At 36.4% G+C, this 17626-nt stretch overlaps 1 protein-coding gene across 1 annotated transcript; it reads right to left on the bottom strand.

Moving 5' to 3' along the window:
* Nucleotides 1-407: 407 nt before the first annotated feature.
* Nucleotides 408-17626, bottom strand: LOC149026530 (Leucine-rich repeat protein kinase family protein). Its single transcript, XM_089153945.1, has 22 exons — nucleotides 17447-17626; nucleotides 17210-17290; nucleotides 16984-17089; nucleotides 16443-16593; nucleotides 14601-14672; nucleotides 14043-14114; nucleotides 12131-12274; nucleotides 11964-12035; nucleotides 11771-11842; nucleotides 10910-10984; nucleotides 10253-10321; nucleotides 10017-10085; nucleotides 9673-9744; nucleotides 9461-9547; nucleotides 9207-9275; nucleotides 5565-6067; nucleotides 4873-5031; nucleotides 3245-3528; nucleotides 2972-3023; nucleotides 2096-2343; nucleotides 1488-1622; nucleotides 408-1079 (listed from the first exon to the last, which is right to left on the bottom strand). Exons 3-22 carry the CDS (start codon nucleotides 17081-17083, stop codon nucleotides 732-734), a joined length of 2853 nt encoding a protein of 950 aa, XP_089010071.1. The 5' UTR covers nucleotides 17084-17089; nucleotides 17210-17290; nucleotides 17447-17626; the 3' UTR covers nucleotides 408-731.

A 17626-nucleotide genomic window follows, 5' to 3' on the forward strand; every position in this document is an offset into this window, starting at 1 on the left:
ACTTGTCCAAAATTTTAGGCCATGTTTTAGAGGCTTTTATAAGTTTTATCAAAATAGGTCATCATGTTTAGAATATCTTTTTTGTGGGCGGAGAAAAAATGAAGATTTTATGAACTAAATCTGGAAATGAATCTCCTGTAGATGTCTTATCTTTTCGGTGGGCAGAGGAAAAATGAAGATTTTATTAACGAAATGAATCTCCTGTAGATGTCTATCTTTTTCGTGGGCAAAGGAAAAATGAAGATTTTATTAACCAAATCAGGAAATGAATCAGCTGTAGGGTCAGAATCTGTATAATATAAAAGGCATAAGCCCCAACAGGATCGAGATATCTTGAAACCCAAAGCTCCCTTTGCTTCTGTTTCTTTCAAATTTGTACCCAGATCTTCTGGATGTCACAACTCATTAGCCATTTACCATACATGATTCATACTTTTTTTTGTCTTTGTGGTGGAAAAGATACATGATTCATAAGAAGTCATTAAAATTGACAAATCGTACAGTGAACCGAGCCATAAATTTTCTAGCCTTTTGCCATCACAAGTGAAAAGTAAACCCAGTTCATTACATCTGCTAATCATTAATAAGGGAAGAAATTCTGCAAATATCAACTGAGGCTTTACATATACAATAAAGATAACACAGAATAGGAATACTTAGTTTTATTCCGTGATAGGAGTAGGACATCAACCTCAAAAATCACACGACATTCCTTCAAAATCCCCTGCGGGTCACCTAGGTGCAATGGTTGGGACTACTCCACTGACCAGGTCGCTGCCATAAATGTCTGATGACACGTAAGGGTTCTTCATTTCTGTTTTTGGCGATGATGGTGGAGTCACCTTCTTCTGGGAGTTAGAGCCTGTAGATCCAGTTGCAATGGCATCAGACTCCAATATCATAGGAATTATGTCCTCAATTTCCCTGACCACCTCTGCCATCGAAGGTCGAGCTTCAGTTTCATCTAGGCAACACTTGAGAGCCAATTTTCCAAATCTCTCAATACATTCAAAAGGATAAGATCCCATGCGTTCATCCATGACTGAGGCAATCATACCCGACTGGTATGCCATGTTCACCTGGGAGTGAGGAGTAAAACAATAAACAAGCCTTAATCCACTAAACATATTCAGAAAAAGGTTTGGTTCAGCAGCCGTAAAAAACCTGAATAGACTTAATATTTACAGCGTAAATTTTGCACAATCCTAGGCTGTGAACATAATTTTGAAAATTGACATGGGCACACCCCCCCCCCCCCCCATCAGACTCAGATTACTATAGCACCATCCCCACCCTGTAGGATGTCTTATATGCCACCACCATTTTTGGGTTTTCCCATAAGATCCCAACCACAAGGCATAGAACTCCAACATATACGTTGAAGCAATAAACATATTTTGTGACGTTTCTTTCATATACACTAGCTGTCTAACATACTTCAGCTTAAGATTCACCTTCAATTAAGAGGACATGGTATAAGGAAGTACCTCTCGAACAATGTTTTTACCATGTGAGATTGGCTGCATTCCTGTCAAGAGTTCTAGATATACGACCCCGAGGCTATAAACATCACTCTTATCCGTCAATTTATGAGTTAGGAAGTATTCTGGATCCAGGTAGCCCTGCAAAGAAGAAGCATGCAAGTTTCATTGAATTGGCATCATTAGTTCAACAAAATTTGATTTTCAAGTTCATGTATTTTCTGAATTTGAAAGCTTAATCTAAATGAAGAACTTAAGCTGAAAGGAATTTTCATTTTCCACATGATCACGAATTTTTTCCACTTTCAGGAAAACATTTAAACTTCAACTATGGCAGCGCTTTCAAGGAATTGAGTTCTTTAAAGGCTTTGTTGAGTTGAGTGCCTTGATCAATAACATTAAGCTTTGATTAGAATGTGACGCCCAAACCTATGGAATATCCTCTGGTTTGTTGGACATGAGCATTGAATGGAACCAGAAGACAGAAAGCCAATTCTAAAGTTGACCTCTGAATATCAGTATTGACAGAAAAGGTGGTACAAAGCAATTGCAGGCTTCAAATTTAACTTGGACACCATTCAGCAATATGCTAAATATGTGAATAAAATGCTTACCGGGGTGCCCTTTACAACTGTGGATACATGACCATGTATTCCTTCAATATCCGGCACTGGTGCAAGTTTTGAAAGTCCAAAATCAGCAACCTTTGCAGTAAATTTGGAGTCCAACAGTATGTTGGTGGATTTAATATCTCGGTGAAATACTGGCGGGGTTACTTCTGTATGGAGGTAGAGAATGCCCCTTGCTGACCCCAGTGCAACACGTAACCTTGTGGAGAAACTCAGAGGTTCAGTGGATTTAGCTGTGGTACAACATAAAGATTTGTTTAGAGCAAGTATATAAACACATGGCGTGTAACTCCTAATCTTAACTAAGAACTTATTTAGTGCTGATCTTGATGGCACTAATTAATTTGTAATCTCTATTATCTGAAACCTAGTGACTTTGAGTAAGCCTGCCGAATCAGAGGTTCAAAAAACCGGACTGTGTGGCTGATTCGGACAATAAGACTAAAAATGCGGTTTGTTTAGAACATCCCCTTCTTCTTAATGGACTCTGATTCATCCATCTCACCACTCCAGATATCAGAAACAATTACCAAAGAGGGCTCTAACTCCCATAGTTAAGTAGAACTTTTCCTTTTTCTTTATAATGAACCAAAGGGAAGGAAAATCAATCCCCCAACCACAGAAACAGAAAAAGAAAAAAAAAAGAATATTGAACATAAAAGTGGAAAAGAACCAACTTTCTGGTGAAGTAAATGTCTCTTAAAAGGGGTATAATATATGGGACGAATTATTCCCCCTCTATGATTTCATCAGATTGAGTTATTTGTAGATGCCAATGTCATCTCAGAACAAAAAATGATGAGAAAGCATAGCAGAATGATACCAGCAGCACTGCAAAAACTCAAATATGAGAAGGTTTACCAGAAATATGATCTCTCAGTGTGCCATTTTCCATGAACTCATACACCAGCATCTGCATGCACAACCCCCCCAAAAAAAGAAGTCAAACTTGAACAATAGCTTAGATTGTGAGTGAATAGGATCAAGAATGAAACCACAAAGGGAAATTGTAGCTCATTTGAATATAATAATGCCATTTTTCAAGCTGTCAGGATTGTGAGTGAATATGATCGAGTCTCAAGTTCTCAACTGATAACATTATAAAGTTAAGAATAGAGGATGCGAGGGAACCACCTGTTCACTTTCTTCATCACAATAACCAAGCAAAGAGACAAGATTCCGATGGTGTAATCTTGACAAAAGTTCTATTTCAGTGAGGAACTCCTTCTCACCCTGTAAAGATCCCTCTTGTGCCCGCTTTATTGCCACAATTGTACCATCAGCAAGAATACCTTTATAGACCTTCCCATAACCTCCTTGACCAATTTGTGTGGAACTGCTGAAATTGTTTGTAGCCAGTGCCATTTCTTCAAAACTGAATCCTTTCACACCATCAATTTTGATTCGAGCCCTTGATGCTGCAAGAAGTATACAAATAAAGAATAACTAGATAATGAGTCATCTATGTAAAATAAAAGTTATAACACAAGCAACACCTACAGTTATGGATTCCACTATTGGTTCCCATTGTCCAGGCCTCCAGGGACCAAGTGATGGAAACTAATAGCAACTGCACAGATTAACGTCTTTGTGAACTGATGTAGGAAAGCAAGAGTTCAGATCTAAATATCCCAGAATTTTTGGTTTTAGAGAAGAGTAAGTTTTACAAAATAAAATCTAGATTCTTGAAAGCATTAAATTATGTCAAATTAACCCTCAAGTTGAAGGTTCTACTAGGGTATAGATGATTGAAGGATCAGTAGGTACCATGTTTGAGATCTGAAAGTGTAGCATGGTATTAGATCCAAGAGATTGGATGTTTGCTTTCCAGTAAGAGTGGGGAAACATATTGTGCGGTTTTTCTCAACCTTTCTCTCCCTTGGTGTCCCCAAGAACAGGGTTTATTAGAATGAATGGGTCTACATTTGTAGAAGGCGGAGCTGTGTGTTTATATACATTGTTGTAGCCCTTACTTCAGCTTGGTGATTTGTTTACCAGAACCTTCTTTAGAAGTAAATTCCTTCAAGGTTGTTCCAAGCCAGGCATGGGTGATATTTATGCTTCGGCTAGAGGGTGTGAAGAGTTAAGTGCAGCAGGGAGTACTTCTGGAATAACTTTTGTCCCTTGGGGGCTTATTATGTGTATGCCACAAAATTAAGGGTATAATAGTCAATATAAAGCTTCTTTTTTTTAATAAAAAATACAAAATAAATGCTATTGAATGGAAATATTGGATTTGCTAAACATTCACTAAACTCATTACCTCATAAGCGAAGATAATGGGTATCACCAAGTCCTAAACTGTATCCATACTCCATGTTACGTTATACTTATCCCAAAAGCTCGAGCTGTTAAGGTGGGGCCACGGCAATGTATCAATACACAACACCCCTCATGTTGCAGGCTTATACATACATGGCTTTGCATGTGAAGCCATCACATGGAGAAATCATCATGTGGCACCGAAGGTCCAACGAAAAACAACACAAACCCCTCATAGTTACCAGCGATTAAACACCCAACCTACTGACTTCAATATGTTGTTACAACTGTTTGTCCAAAAGCTCAAGCTATTAAGCACAGGTGATTACAATGTATCAACACACAACACTCCACCCAAAGGCAAAATCTTTTAATTTAGCAATACAAAAGCCAATTTATTATCTATTCCAAGATCCATGATCACCTTAATAGGATAGATACCACAATTAAAAAATCAAAACATTTGAGATGAACTTATAAATCTTTATGGAGATACTCACATTGGCGTTTTCTTGTCAATGCCTGCTGGTTTCTCATAGCTCTTCTCATTATAAGGAGAAGAATAATTGCAGCTAATGTAGCAGCACATGCAATGGCCCCTAATATAATTCCGACCAGCGCACCCTTGCTTAGCCCAGAGCTAGGGCTAGCAACATTCACTGTCACAGAAGGGAAACAATCATTGACCAGATGCTAAATTATCATGCTCAATCACATCATACTATCACAAGATTAAAGTTTTGATCAAACTTTAGCCAAGAATCTTAATGATACTTCAAGATAAGACTTTTTATGTAGACACCATGACCATTGGAGTCTGTAGGCACTGGGTCCAAAGGCCTAATGGAGTTCCCGCAAAGGAGAGAGAGCACACTGGCTTTTGGATGACAAGATAAGTCTGACAAACTCCAGGAAAGGAAAAAGGACAGGGGCTCAAACGCTCAGTACTAACCAAACAGGAACATTCTAGACCTAGGGTTCTCCTCGGTAGGAACGATGAATGGATATGTTCTGCACAAGGTCCAGGTTTACTGTCACGCGAGTGCTAGCCAATTTTTACAGAACCGGAGGATTTGTGCTACCTACTAAAGTCCTATTTACTTCAAGTAAAGCCAGTCACCAAATTTACCCCTAGGAAGCGAGACACAAAATCAATTACTTAAGCCTATTTCTTGTTTATCAGCTTACGTACCATTCTTATAAGGTCCCAAGAGAGTGAAGTTGAGAAGTTCATATGGTCCAAATATATCACTGTCAGGAATTTTCCAACCTGTGAACATGCCCTTGATTCTCTTGATCTCGCTGGTGTTAAATGTATAATTAACAGGAAACAACTTCACGTACATCTTGAGTCGAGGGCCTTCTTCCCAGATAAAAGTATCAATGGCCAGCTGATAAAGAGCCAATTCAAGGCCTGAGGACAAGTAATGGTTAAACATAATCTCATATGGACGGAAATCTGTGAACCCAGGACTTTTTAACCGATATCCAACCCAAAGTGGTGCTGCACAGGAACATGGTAAAGGAGCTGCAGGAACATATTCATATCCTTCATTTTCAGGACACGATTGAACACGACAATCTGCCGTGTTGTTTGCTGAATTTGTGTCTGTATGGTTGACACCACTTATAGATGCACAAAACTGGGCTAAGGTGACTTGATTTGTAGACACGCATACAGGATTCCCTTTAAGACTGAAAATCATATAGAAAACTACTGCAGTCAGAACCTTCCAATATATAGCATTTAAAAGAAAATCAACAAAGAATGGATTTGAAAGCAAAGAGATACATAGGCTTCCATGCCCAAAGATGGGACCAAGACCAGATACATTGGTCACTGGAGTAAGAAAACAACAACCAATTTCAAATTCATCAAATGAAAAACCCCATGATACATCTGAATTATCGTAGTGTTATTGTGTTAATGCTGAAAAGAGAATTGCCAATTCACAGGCCATTTCAGAGATTCAATGTTGTGATATTACCATAGAACAAAATTTAAGAGAAACTCAGGTTTTGACCATGTGAAAATGGAAAATTTAAGTTGAAACCTAGGAAACTTCGTAGAACTTGGGACTCTTTTCCTGCAAGTTTTGACAGGTTTTAGGGATTATTTTGGGGGTGGGACTCTGCATATAAACTAATTAGAGCAAAAAAGAACACAAACACATGCATTTTGCTTTAAAAAAAAAATCAATGTAGATTTGCCATTCAAAGTCATAAATATATAGAAAGGCTTCTGATAAATACACTATAAACATAACATTCAATATATAACTTCTAAGTTCAAAACTTCAAATACAAAGTAACTAATTTTTAGCCTAAAGACACATTACTTATAACCTAAAATGTTCCCAAACTTTGGGAATTTTTTTGCTAATTAAAATATTAATTATTAGTAACTATTAAATACATGAAATCAAAATTAGGCAACCTAAAATTAACTTGGACACCATCATAACGTAGATTGAGTGATGGTGTCTCGCAGACATCAAAACAAAGCCTACATCATGTATATGTAAGTTATTTTGAAAAATATAATTTTGTAGGTACTTTTTGAAATCAGAAAAATAAAGAAATAGCAACACAGTTCAAAAATTAAATCTAACAACATACATTTGTAGATCCAGCTACTAGGGACAACATATATTAAATTCCAAAGAATCCAACACTTTTTTTTTGCTAAAAGGATCATTATATTAAGCGAAGAAGAAATATTAAAAATTCATCAATTAATACCGTATAAGGAACCAACCTCCCTTACCCATAACAACTGTTGCCCCCAATACACCCTTCCTCACTGGTTTCTGCTCAGATTAGAAAATCACTAACTTATCAAACGAAATCTAGGACGTCTAGAGGCATCCACATCAAGTTCATTAAGGATTGAAGTTGACCAAGGAATGTTAATATCAGAAGTTCCTGTCCTAGCTGCCGAATTTGCCAAAAAATTTGCCACTGTATTAGTTTCACGATAGCAATGTGAAATCTTCCGATCTATAGTCAACAAATATTCTTATAACTCTCTCCACATATGAAAGATATACCAAGGTATTTTCTTCTGCTGTATTAAAGTCACCACAGCTTTTGAATCACTTTCTACCCAAAGCTTTTTAATTTGTAAATGCCTTGCCTAACATAATCTGTGAATGAAAGTTTCCAACACTATTTGGGCATGAAACAAGAAAAATAAAAATTTGGAAAAATTTCGATTGCCTTGTAAAAAACCTTAAAATAGCCACCAAGAACTATAGAAATCACTAAGGCACCATTTGTTTGAACAATCCCAAAGTATGGCTTGATTGGTTCACTGGGTTGGGAAAGTTGGCAGACAAACTTCCTTAATTTAAGGAAGCTTGTTTGCTGAGGTGGCATGCTAACTTTCCACCCCATCCCTTTTCAAAATCCCACCAAATAGGTGAAATTTTGTTAAAAAGTGTGAAAAACAACAAAGTGGTACCCACATTTGAATCTTTTCCACAAAATCTTTTCATTTTCTTTCATGTTCCCCCACCCCACTATATATGGATCCCACATGTTTATTTTTTCCACCTTCTTTTTTCCCACCCCACAATTGCAAACAAACAATGCCCAAAGGAAGGAAGAAAATGGCTTCAAATCACCTAAAATGGGCTCACAAAGGTCTAAATAAAAGAGAAAACAAAGGGTTGAAACTTAAGGTTCTGCTTGGGTTTCATTCGAAACTGTGCAATTCCCAAAGTTTCAATCAAAACTCATGACTTTAAGTGAAAAAAACCACTTGGTTGAATGGTTTCGACCAGGTTCTGCATGTTTCAAGCAATTCTGACAAAATTTCTCAGGTTTCGATGAAAACCTATGATTTCATTTCGGTATCCACAAGTTTCGTTTTGACATTTCCAAAATGGAAAATTTTGCTTGTTTCGAAGAAATTTTGTTCCATTGATATTACTATGGCTTTTATCGAATCTAAAAGTCAACTTGGTGATATGTTTAGCAAGGCATTTTTCGTCTAGCTTTCCTCATAGGTTATTCCAAGTTGGGCATGGATCATACTTGTCAAGGAGCCACCTCGCTGTCTAGGCACTTTGGTAGTGCTAGGGACCCAGGTGTCGTCGCCTTGTAGCCTAGGTGCTATGTCTGGTTGATTTTCTCCCCCCCCCCCTTGTCCCCCCCCCCCCCATTGCCTAGACGCCAAGACAACTATAGCATGGATTGATGTCTATGTTCCACCAGAAGAGTGTTACGATATAGTTATGTATGGTGATGTTTGGTACATGCAATGACAATTAAGTATGCTTAGGCATTCTTGGTGATGTTTAGCATCCACGGTGAAACTTAAGGAGTGTAATCCAGTTGTACTGGATGGGGGTTCCTATATTAGTGTAGGATGTATTTGTTGATGAATCTAAAGGATTCATTATCTATTTAATACCATGCTTCCCTGCTCTTTGAAAAACATCCACGTAGTACCGCAAACTGATTCTCTTTCTTTTTAATTTTTACTCGCTTATTTTGAAGCACCGCTCTAACCTGCTCTGGTTCTGCTACAAAGCCCAGATGACTGTCAATTAGGAAGCCGCTCTTAAGATGCATGGAACAAAGTGATTTACAGTTCAACTGAGCAAGGGTTTTGTTTCTAATCAGTTCTCATTTTTTTCTTTTTTACTCCATTATTTTCAGTACTGTTCTAAGCTGTTTTGGGTCTGCTACAAAGCCCAGATTATTGTTACTTAGGATTTAGTAAGCAGCTTTGAAGATGCTTGGCTCAAAGTGAATTACAGTTTAATCGCAACATAAAGAAGATTGAGTCATGCAGATAATAAATCCAGTCGCAAATTCAGACACCAACCTGATGGTGACATTTGGAGGGACATCAAGACTGCCAGAAATATTTGTCAGTTCGTTATTCTGGAAATCCCTGGAAAAAGAAATGCAAATACCAAGTTTCAGCAAGAGTTCTAGTCAACATCAAGTGTTAATACATGATTGTGTAACACATGGGACCTTGATTCTTGGTAATATACAAAAGACATTAACATCAAAGAGAAGAGAAAAGGCAGCGGTAGAGAAAGGGAAGTGTGCTTTGTGGTATAGAAGTCTTACAAAGTAAGTGTTTCAGTATGACTGGAATTCCCATTTTGCCAGATAGTGGATGAAACAGAACCATTCAATGAGTTATTTTCTAATGACCTGCAATAAGAAATGAGTTACTAAATAAACACAGATAAATAAGCTATTTGAACTATGAGCTGTAAATGATGTCAACAAATATTACTAGACTAAATAAAAGAAAAGAAGATATGAAGTATACTCACAATATCTGGAGATGAGGCAGACCCGAAAAGTTACTAGGAATAGGTCCATGAAGATTGTTGTGTGACAGATCACTGCACAAATTATCCATATAATTTCTTGTTTGTATTTAAGTCAAGGAAATCTTAGTGGTGTCATTGTTGAAAAAAGACTCCTTCAAATTAGGGGCACTTTGTATACCAATGGATTATTAGAAAGGTAGCAGTTCACCAAAAGGGTTACCAATGGGAAAGTTACTTTATCTTTTGATGGATGTTCAAGTCATATGGGTCTTTGCTTGGTTCCAATCTTGACTTTAAAAGTTGCAAGATGGATCATATTTTTCATGAGAGGAAATCATACTTACATGGTGGTAATATTGTTGGAAAGCCTATTTGATGGTATAGAGCCATTAAGTTGGTTGAAGGCGAGATCTCTGAAATGTGCTTGGCACCAGCAGAACAAATTCACCCATTAGAACTAAAGCATGATATGAATACGTGAATATGGTGAACATGAACCACAACTTACCCCTAGAAACAAAATTTTGCATCTATAATTTAACATAAAAAAATAAACCAACAATGATACCAGTGAACTTACAAATAGCCAAGGTTTGGTATACTGCTTAGGTCTGGAATTGGTCCTTGCAAGCTGCAGTTCCTGAGACTCCTGAAAACTCAATTGGTAAAAATTAAAAACTTCCACCACAACCTGAAAGCTTGGTTTCGGCGACATGAGAGGAATATGCACATTTTTCTGTCCCATTCCAAATGCATATAAAGCATCCATAACTTCGTATGAGAGATAATGGTCAGTATAAAGGCAAAACTCCATTAGTTTAAGATAAGTGCTGTGTTTGTCTAATGTGTGATCTGAAAGCCATGACATCGTGTTACAATCCATAACACAAAAACAGAGTTGACTGAGTAAGCAGATCATAGGAAAAATCCATATCCAGTCCATTGTAAATTCAGGGTAAAGAAAAAAAATCTGGGGATATGTTCAACATATTTTGGCTTGGTCACTGAAAAGTAGGTAGGAGAAACAAATTTTTTGTATTAACAGAAAAAATCTCTAAATCTTATTCTCTGTGAATATGTAAGTTCAAGAGCCTGACCTATCTTAAATGTTTCAACTAAAGCAAATATATATATATATATATATATATATATATATATATATATATATATATATATATATATATATATATATATATATATAAAACCAAAATTACAAGGCATTGAAAAAAACACTTACATTTTCAACAGTTTTGTCATGTTACGGTAAGAAGCTGGAATTGTGGCCCCAGGAAAATGGTTGTTGTCAAGTTGACTGCACAAGATTATTAGATATATTACAGAAGGAAGTCATGAAACTTATCCAGAAGAGTAATCATGCATCTGAACAATGAAGCAAATTTAAAATTTCATCATACAGCATAATGTCTGCAAAAGAATGGGCCTGCCGATAGAGCAGGGTAGAAAGCTGACAACTCAGATCCCTGGGAACATGGGTGCCGCAGAGCTTCTTCAATTTTTGTTTTTTAATAGAGGAAATTCTATTTCCTACCCATGAGTAGCATCTTGTTTTGATTGATAAAAAAGAGAGTTACTTTATCTTCCTCTTAAGGCATGGTATTTAATGTCTCACATTATTGATAAATGAAGGAGATGTGTAAATACAATTGTAGCTCAATCCTTATTATAATGTCAGAAAATGCAAAATATTGATGTACAATAAGATAGTAAAATAAGATGAACAAATATTTTATAGCCTTTATTGCAAAATTAATGCAGAGCAAACAATATCAAAACAAAAATATTGCTACATTTCCTGGCATATCAAGAGCTAACCATGATTTCTTATAGTGGCATATTTCCCAAGATAGAAATCCCAGTATTTCAACAAATATTGAAAATAAATAAATTTTGAGATATCTTTACAGTGTTGATTCTCTACAAGACTTACTACACTTCTCACTGCTGGCAACTTGCTTTCAGTTTAGAAAAATGAGAATAATAACCAAAAAACAGTCAATAGTTGTCTAAAATTGCAAGCAAAGAAAAATAAAAAATGAGTCTAGAATGTTCAAGGAATTATAGAAAATAAGGTTCATACATAATAAGCAAGTTTGGCAGTTCAGAGAACTCTGCTGGAAGATATCCCGATAAGTTGTTGTTATCAAGAAGGCTGCACAAGATTAAGTTGATAGCAAGAGAGTTAAGACTAAGGGACCCAGTCTTAAGACTTCTAATGATAAAAAGAGAATGAAGAACTTGAAGTGACAAATGAGGAGAAGCATAAAATTTACAAGTGAACGAGACTTGGCAATCTGTGAAGCTCAGAGGGGATTTGTCCACTAATTGAATTATTGTTCATGTGGCTGCATGAGACACCAGAAATCATCATAATGGAAAAGAGAGATTAGGTAACTAAAATAGTGATATAAAATTAAAGTTACAGCGTAAAACCACTGACAAGTGCCTTGTTTTGTTCAAGTAAGCAAAAGATTTAGGCAATGGTCCTGATATTTGATTCTGGTCTATTTGTATTCTGTCCAATTGAGGAAGATAACCAAGCTCGTCAGGCAGAGGTCCCGTTAATTGGTTTCCATTCAAAAGCCTGCAAAAAAAAAATGCAGTAGCAGATCAAATATGAGAATTCAAGACCAGGAGTTTCATTTCTTTTTTCACTTTTTTCTGCCAACCACGTGTGAAGTCCGGAGAAGAAAATCAAAGCAATAAATTATATTATTGAGGAACTAAGTCTTATCATAAACCAGTTAACACATAATAAAAATGGTGAAAGGTTTCCTGCTCTGCACATCTGCTTGTGCCACACAAAATGGTGATGGCAATTCAGTCCTAACTCCTACGGATAATTGGGAAATTATTTGGGTTGACCATGTGTCAAAATGCAACCTCAAGTTCAGCCTGTATTCCCATATATGTCCATCATGCACCATTCGGAAACCCAATATTTTCTAATGCTTTGTTTTGCCAATTGGGAAACTCAGTTCTGGCTGGACTTGATGTGTGACCTAACCTTAGAGTCTACCAGTCCCAAAATTTCAACACTAACAAATCTGCATGTGGAATGTATTGTGTGTAAAACAGGAAACCTCAGCCCATAAAAGATACGTACAGCAAATCTGCGCAAAAAAATTAAATGTAACAACCAAGTGTCATGATTTTGTCACATGGTGACACTTCTCTTGCCACATTGTGAACTTGGACGGGCATGTTAAGAATATTTAAAGAATCATTATTTTGTTGACATTAAGATGGAAGAATCAGCCAGGATTGATCCAGCCAATTATAGCCGAAATCACTGATCTTCTCTTAAAGATTGGCTGCTATCAAGCTGAACCACGCAATTCAGATCAGAATAAGTCTTTTACGTCCTAGACCGTTTGTTCATGTGAAAGGATTCCATGAATAGCTCAAGGGATAAGTCTAAGCCTGAAAGGAGGATGGTACAAGGTCAGAAAAGAGATTTGAAGATTATAAAATTACATGAATTCCATTTCAGTTTCAGGAATTTAATGGCATTTCTGTAAATTCCTGCCAATCTAAACCTACTTTTAAGTCATTTCCCCTACTTTTTGGGGGCTAAAGTTGACCAGAGTAATGCTGTTGTGTCCTTCACTGAAACAAACCTTGGTTTCACAGGGAACCAAGACGAAACCTTAAGGGAGTTGGCAAAATTCCAAGATTCTTACTGGTTTCAACAAGATATTTCCGAAATTTGATAGTTTTAACCAGTAAAAATACCAAGTTTTTTCTAATTTCAACAATCCCAGTTTCAGTAGTTATGACTTCTTTCAACAAGTTTTGGTAGTTTTGACCAGTCCATCACACGTCAAAATTTACCCAAAAAGTATCAGGTACCCTGGTTTCAGCCAGTTCAACCAATTTCAGCTGGCCCATGTAAACCTTAGTCAGCACTGAAATCTTTATCTTAAATGTGCTCTATCACATTGATCCACCCATATTTTCTGTCAGAAGTCATCATGAATACCAAATGTAAAATCCAATGAATAGCCTGGTATTACTCATATCTGCTGATGTTTAATGACAATTATATGGCTGTGATGTTGATTAGCTGGTCTCCTCGACTTCATGCTTCGATCGGCCTAATCTAGTAATCTGTATTGAGCTTTGGCCCTGGATCATCCCAGTATATTTGCCATACTTGGACAAAAAAAACTGGTCAAAACTCACACAGCTTGGCTTAACCCCAAAGTTAGGTATCTCTATGGATAAATTAATAACTTAGATTTTCATATATAAATTCAAGTTCTGAAGGACTGGATAAGCATTCACAATTCAAATAGTAGTAACATACCAGAAAGTCTAACCACATATAAAAGAGAACTTATTTAACCTACAGGAGTATCAGTGTTTTGATATTGCCAATCTCCTTTGGTATGCTCCCACCAATTTGGTTCCACATAAAGTCTCTTCCAAAACCAAAAGAAATAGAAAACTGATTAGTACAATAAGAAAATCAGCAGTTTTGAAATAAACAAGTATGCAGAGCATAGTTCAAAAACTCACTGAAATTTCACTAATATTGGTACTTTCAAGATGATGCAGGAGTGAAACCAAAATCAGCAGTGTTTTGATGAAACTTTACTAATTTGGTCAAAATCTTGCTCATTTTGGTGAACAAAATGCACTGTTTTGTTGAAATTTTGGTCATTTTGGAAATTTGTTCGCAAAATGTCCAAGCAAAATTCATGGGAAAAATACCTGCCTTGGCAAAAATTTGGTACTTCACTCTTTTCACTCTTTTCACTCTTTTCATTCTGACCGAAATGGCCTACTGATATGAGATTTTGAACTATGATGCAGATCAACAACCATGTGCAAATACATATATCCACAATGTCAAAGTTGAAACTAGCTATTTTGCAGATTATGGTTTAAGATGCATTGTGCCTCACAAAATTTCCATGTATGACAATTGACCAAGCTCAGGTGCTAATGTTCCAGAAAGATTCATATTTAAAAGTTGTCTGCAAAACAAATAAACAAATAAGAACAAATGAGCGACAATAGCAATATTTAATAGTTCGAATATGCTTTATTGGAAAAGAGAAGTTACAGTACAAATAAATAAACAATCTATTCTTAAAGGAGAACTTTCCCAATTTTTGAAGTTACGCTGCATACATGCAATCACTTGTTAGCATGGAAAATATCAAAGATTGAATCTGGATGATATGTATGCCACAATCAAGCACAGTTGATTTCTATGCAGAGAAAATAGAATATATTTCTCATCCCCTAGGAAAATTCTCTTTCTTTCAAAGATTTGTGAATACTTAAACACAGTTATTGGCTGTAAGTTTAACAAATCACTGACTTTGAAAGTTCTAAACTTGACATAAAACTAGTATGCACATGCTCTTCTTGCTAATTCCATCAGAACATGAGGGGTCAAAACATGTTTCAGCACTCTAACCAAAGTCTACATGCAGTCAAATATAGCATATTAGACATTAGTTAAGAATTCAACTAGAAAACAGAACTAGGTTTCCATGATTTATCCACTGTTAAGATTAGAGCTAATCCTCTTTGCCTGCCTACGTTATATCAAGAACTGTAACAACAATTTTACAAAGCATCCCAAACCATAAGCTCAAAATTCAACTTTTGAAATAGGTTCTTACTCTGATATAGAAGAAATATGATTACATCAAGTAAAAGCTCACCGAGATAAATGAATAATCAATTACTGTCCCCCTTATCCACAGAGACAAATTAAAGCATCCGCCTTAGAAACAAAATATAAACATCACCCATGCATTACGAGAGGTAGCCAGTCATAGTTCATTCAGTAATGGAACCTAATCACCATATTTGAAATTTCAGTGACATCCCGGCTACTTATTTACCATATCATTCTGCACAGTTCTCAAAATTTTCAGGATGTAGAAGATTCTATTTTCTATATGCATATAACATATTCTGCCACCTCAAGTATTTTCTTACATTATGTGAGTTTTTCTTCAAATTCAAGAAGCATTTCTTTGAGGGGCAACAAACTTGAGTATGTAAGAACATTTCAAAATGCCTAATTTTGTAAAAATCCTTTAATGCAGCACTATACCAGAAAATATCCAGTTCCAAAGTTGAACCCTACTTGACAAAATTTATTGGATACAGTACAGCACTCTAGAAATTTGTGTTCAGTCTCTCCAAAGAATTGGCAAATCATAGAAACCTCAAAGAGGATATATGAATCTGCCAGAATAATGTTCATCTTACTCTCACATCCTCTGACAAGAGACACACCCTGAGATGGAAAACTAGCAGAAGTGTCTTCATCAATCAAACTGGTAACACAGTAAAACAAGATATCACATGCCTTTGTTAAGAAAGTTAGGTTGACTTTAAAGTCTAGATCAAAATAAGGCTTGCATGGGACGGTTTTTCTGGAATCTAGGCTGTCGAGTACCTTTGAAGGATTTACCTGGCTGCTATAGTAAAAGATTTTCCAGTTTGGAGGATTGTACCTTTCTTTTGAATAGGGTGACTGTTTCATCTTAAATGACACTCCTATCTGTTTTTTCTAGATAAAAAATAAAGCAAACTTCAATCAAACATAAATTTCCCACAACCTCAAAGCAATTTAATCTTATTATACCTTTGGGAGGAGGCAAAACTGAAAATCAAAAAGAATGAAAATGAAAAAGAGAAGCCTTCATAATCAAAATCTAAGTGAACTCATGCCTATAAGTTCCACGAAATAAGCAGGTAGGTAGGAATTATGGAAAGCGTACAGTTCTTGAACATGCAGATATCCATCTTCTGCCGTTGTATTGAAGCACAAAACGCCTGTCCAATTTGATGTACATGGGTCTCCCTTATTCCAATTCTTTAAATGGTTCAATGGATCCTTCAAACTTTTCTTTATGGCCCCCAGTGCAGTGACTGCAGAATATTTCGTATGTTAGCAAACTTAGCATTATGCTCAAACTTGACAAACCGTAACAGAAAAAGGTTTCTGAAAATAAGCCCTCAAGCTTCAGAAAACCACTACCAACAGATGCAGGTATTTTAACTAGAAACCAACATATTTCAACAGTCCTCTAGTTTAGCAACTGCCTTGCGAATCAGAAATCACAATAAATACTGCAACCCACTGATTTTGGAGCTAAACTGATGCTATCTAAGCTTTAATCTAACTGATTATGCCTAATCAGTTTGTAGGTGTCTTTCCTGCGTCACGTGTTTCTTCCACCCTAGCATTCTCAAAACAATATGACATGTAGCTAAATCCAGAGCACAATATGGGCAGCAATCCTAGTAAAAGCCATCTACCTTCAGCGGGATTAGTGATCTGCGCCCGAGCAAGAAGCGATGAACAACACAGACATACGGCCAGAGTGGCTGTAACCACCCAACTTCGCACGCCAGGCATCTCAAGCTGAAAATGACAAATGAAACAATACACCATTAATGCAAGGTTCTTTGGTAGTTATAAACGGTGCCCAGGAATCTTGGAAAATTCTCCTTTCATCAAAGAATCGTGTCGACGGATTCTTACCCAAGTGAGTTCAAATTCTGAGAAATCAACACTGAAATGAAATTGTGAGGAGATCCCTCCGTAGGGATTGAACTCCAAACCCTAAAAAAGAAACAGTAAGGAGATTCACCATTTAAATGCGACATCATTTTCAGAAGCAAATGGTATTAATCAATTCTGCTAACCCAGACGCCATGACGTCTGCAGGGACAGAAGTCTTTGATCAAATTCATTTAACTTTTGAAAAAAATTACTCACACCGTATAGATTTTTTTCTTCCTTGATTTCTTATACGTTGGTTTTGGAGTCTACCATGACGGTTGCAGGTGCAGAAATCAATAATCGAAGCCATTTCAGACTTGGTTTTCTATCTTCTTTTTTTTCACTCACAAGATTTGGACAGATCTTTCGTTTCTTGCTTTCTAAATTGAATGGGTT

Source organism: Hakea prostrata, chromosome 1, assembly GCF_041222555.1.
Source record: "Hakea prostrata isolate BN-2017 chromosome 1, UWA_Hpros_2, whole genome shotgun sequence".
NCBI lineage: Eukaryota > Viridiplantae > Streptophyta > Magnoliopsida > Proteales > Proteaceae > Hakea > Hakea prostrata.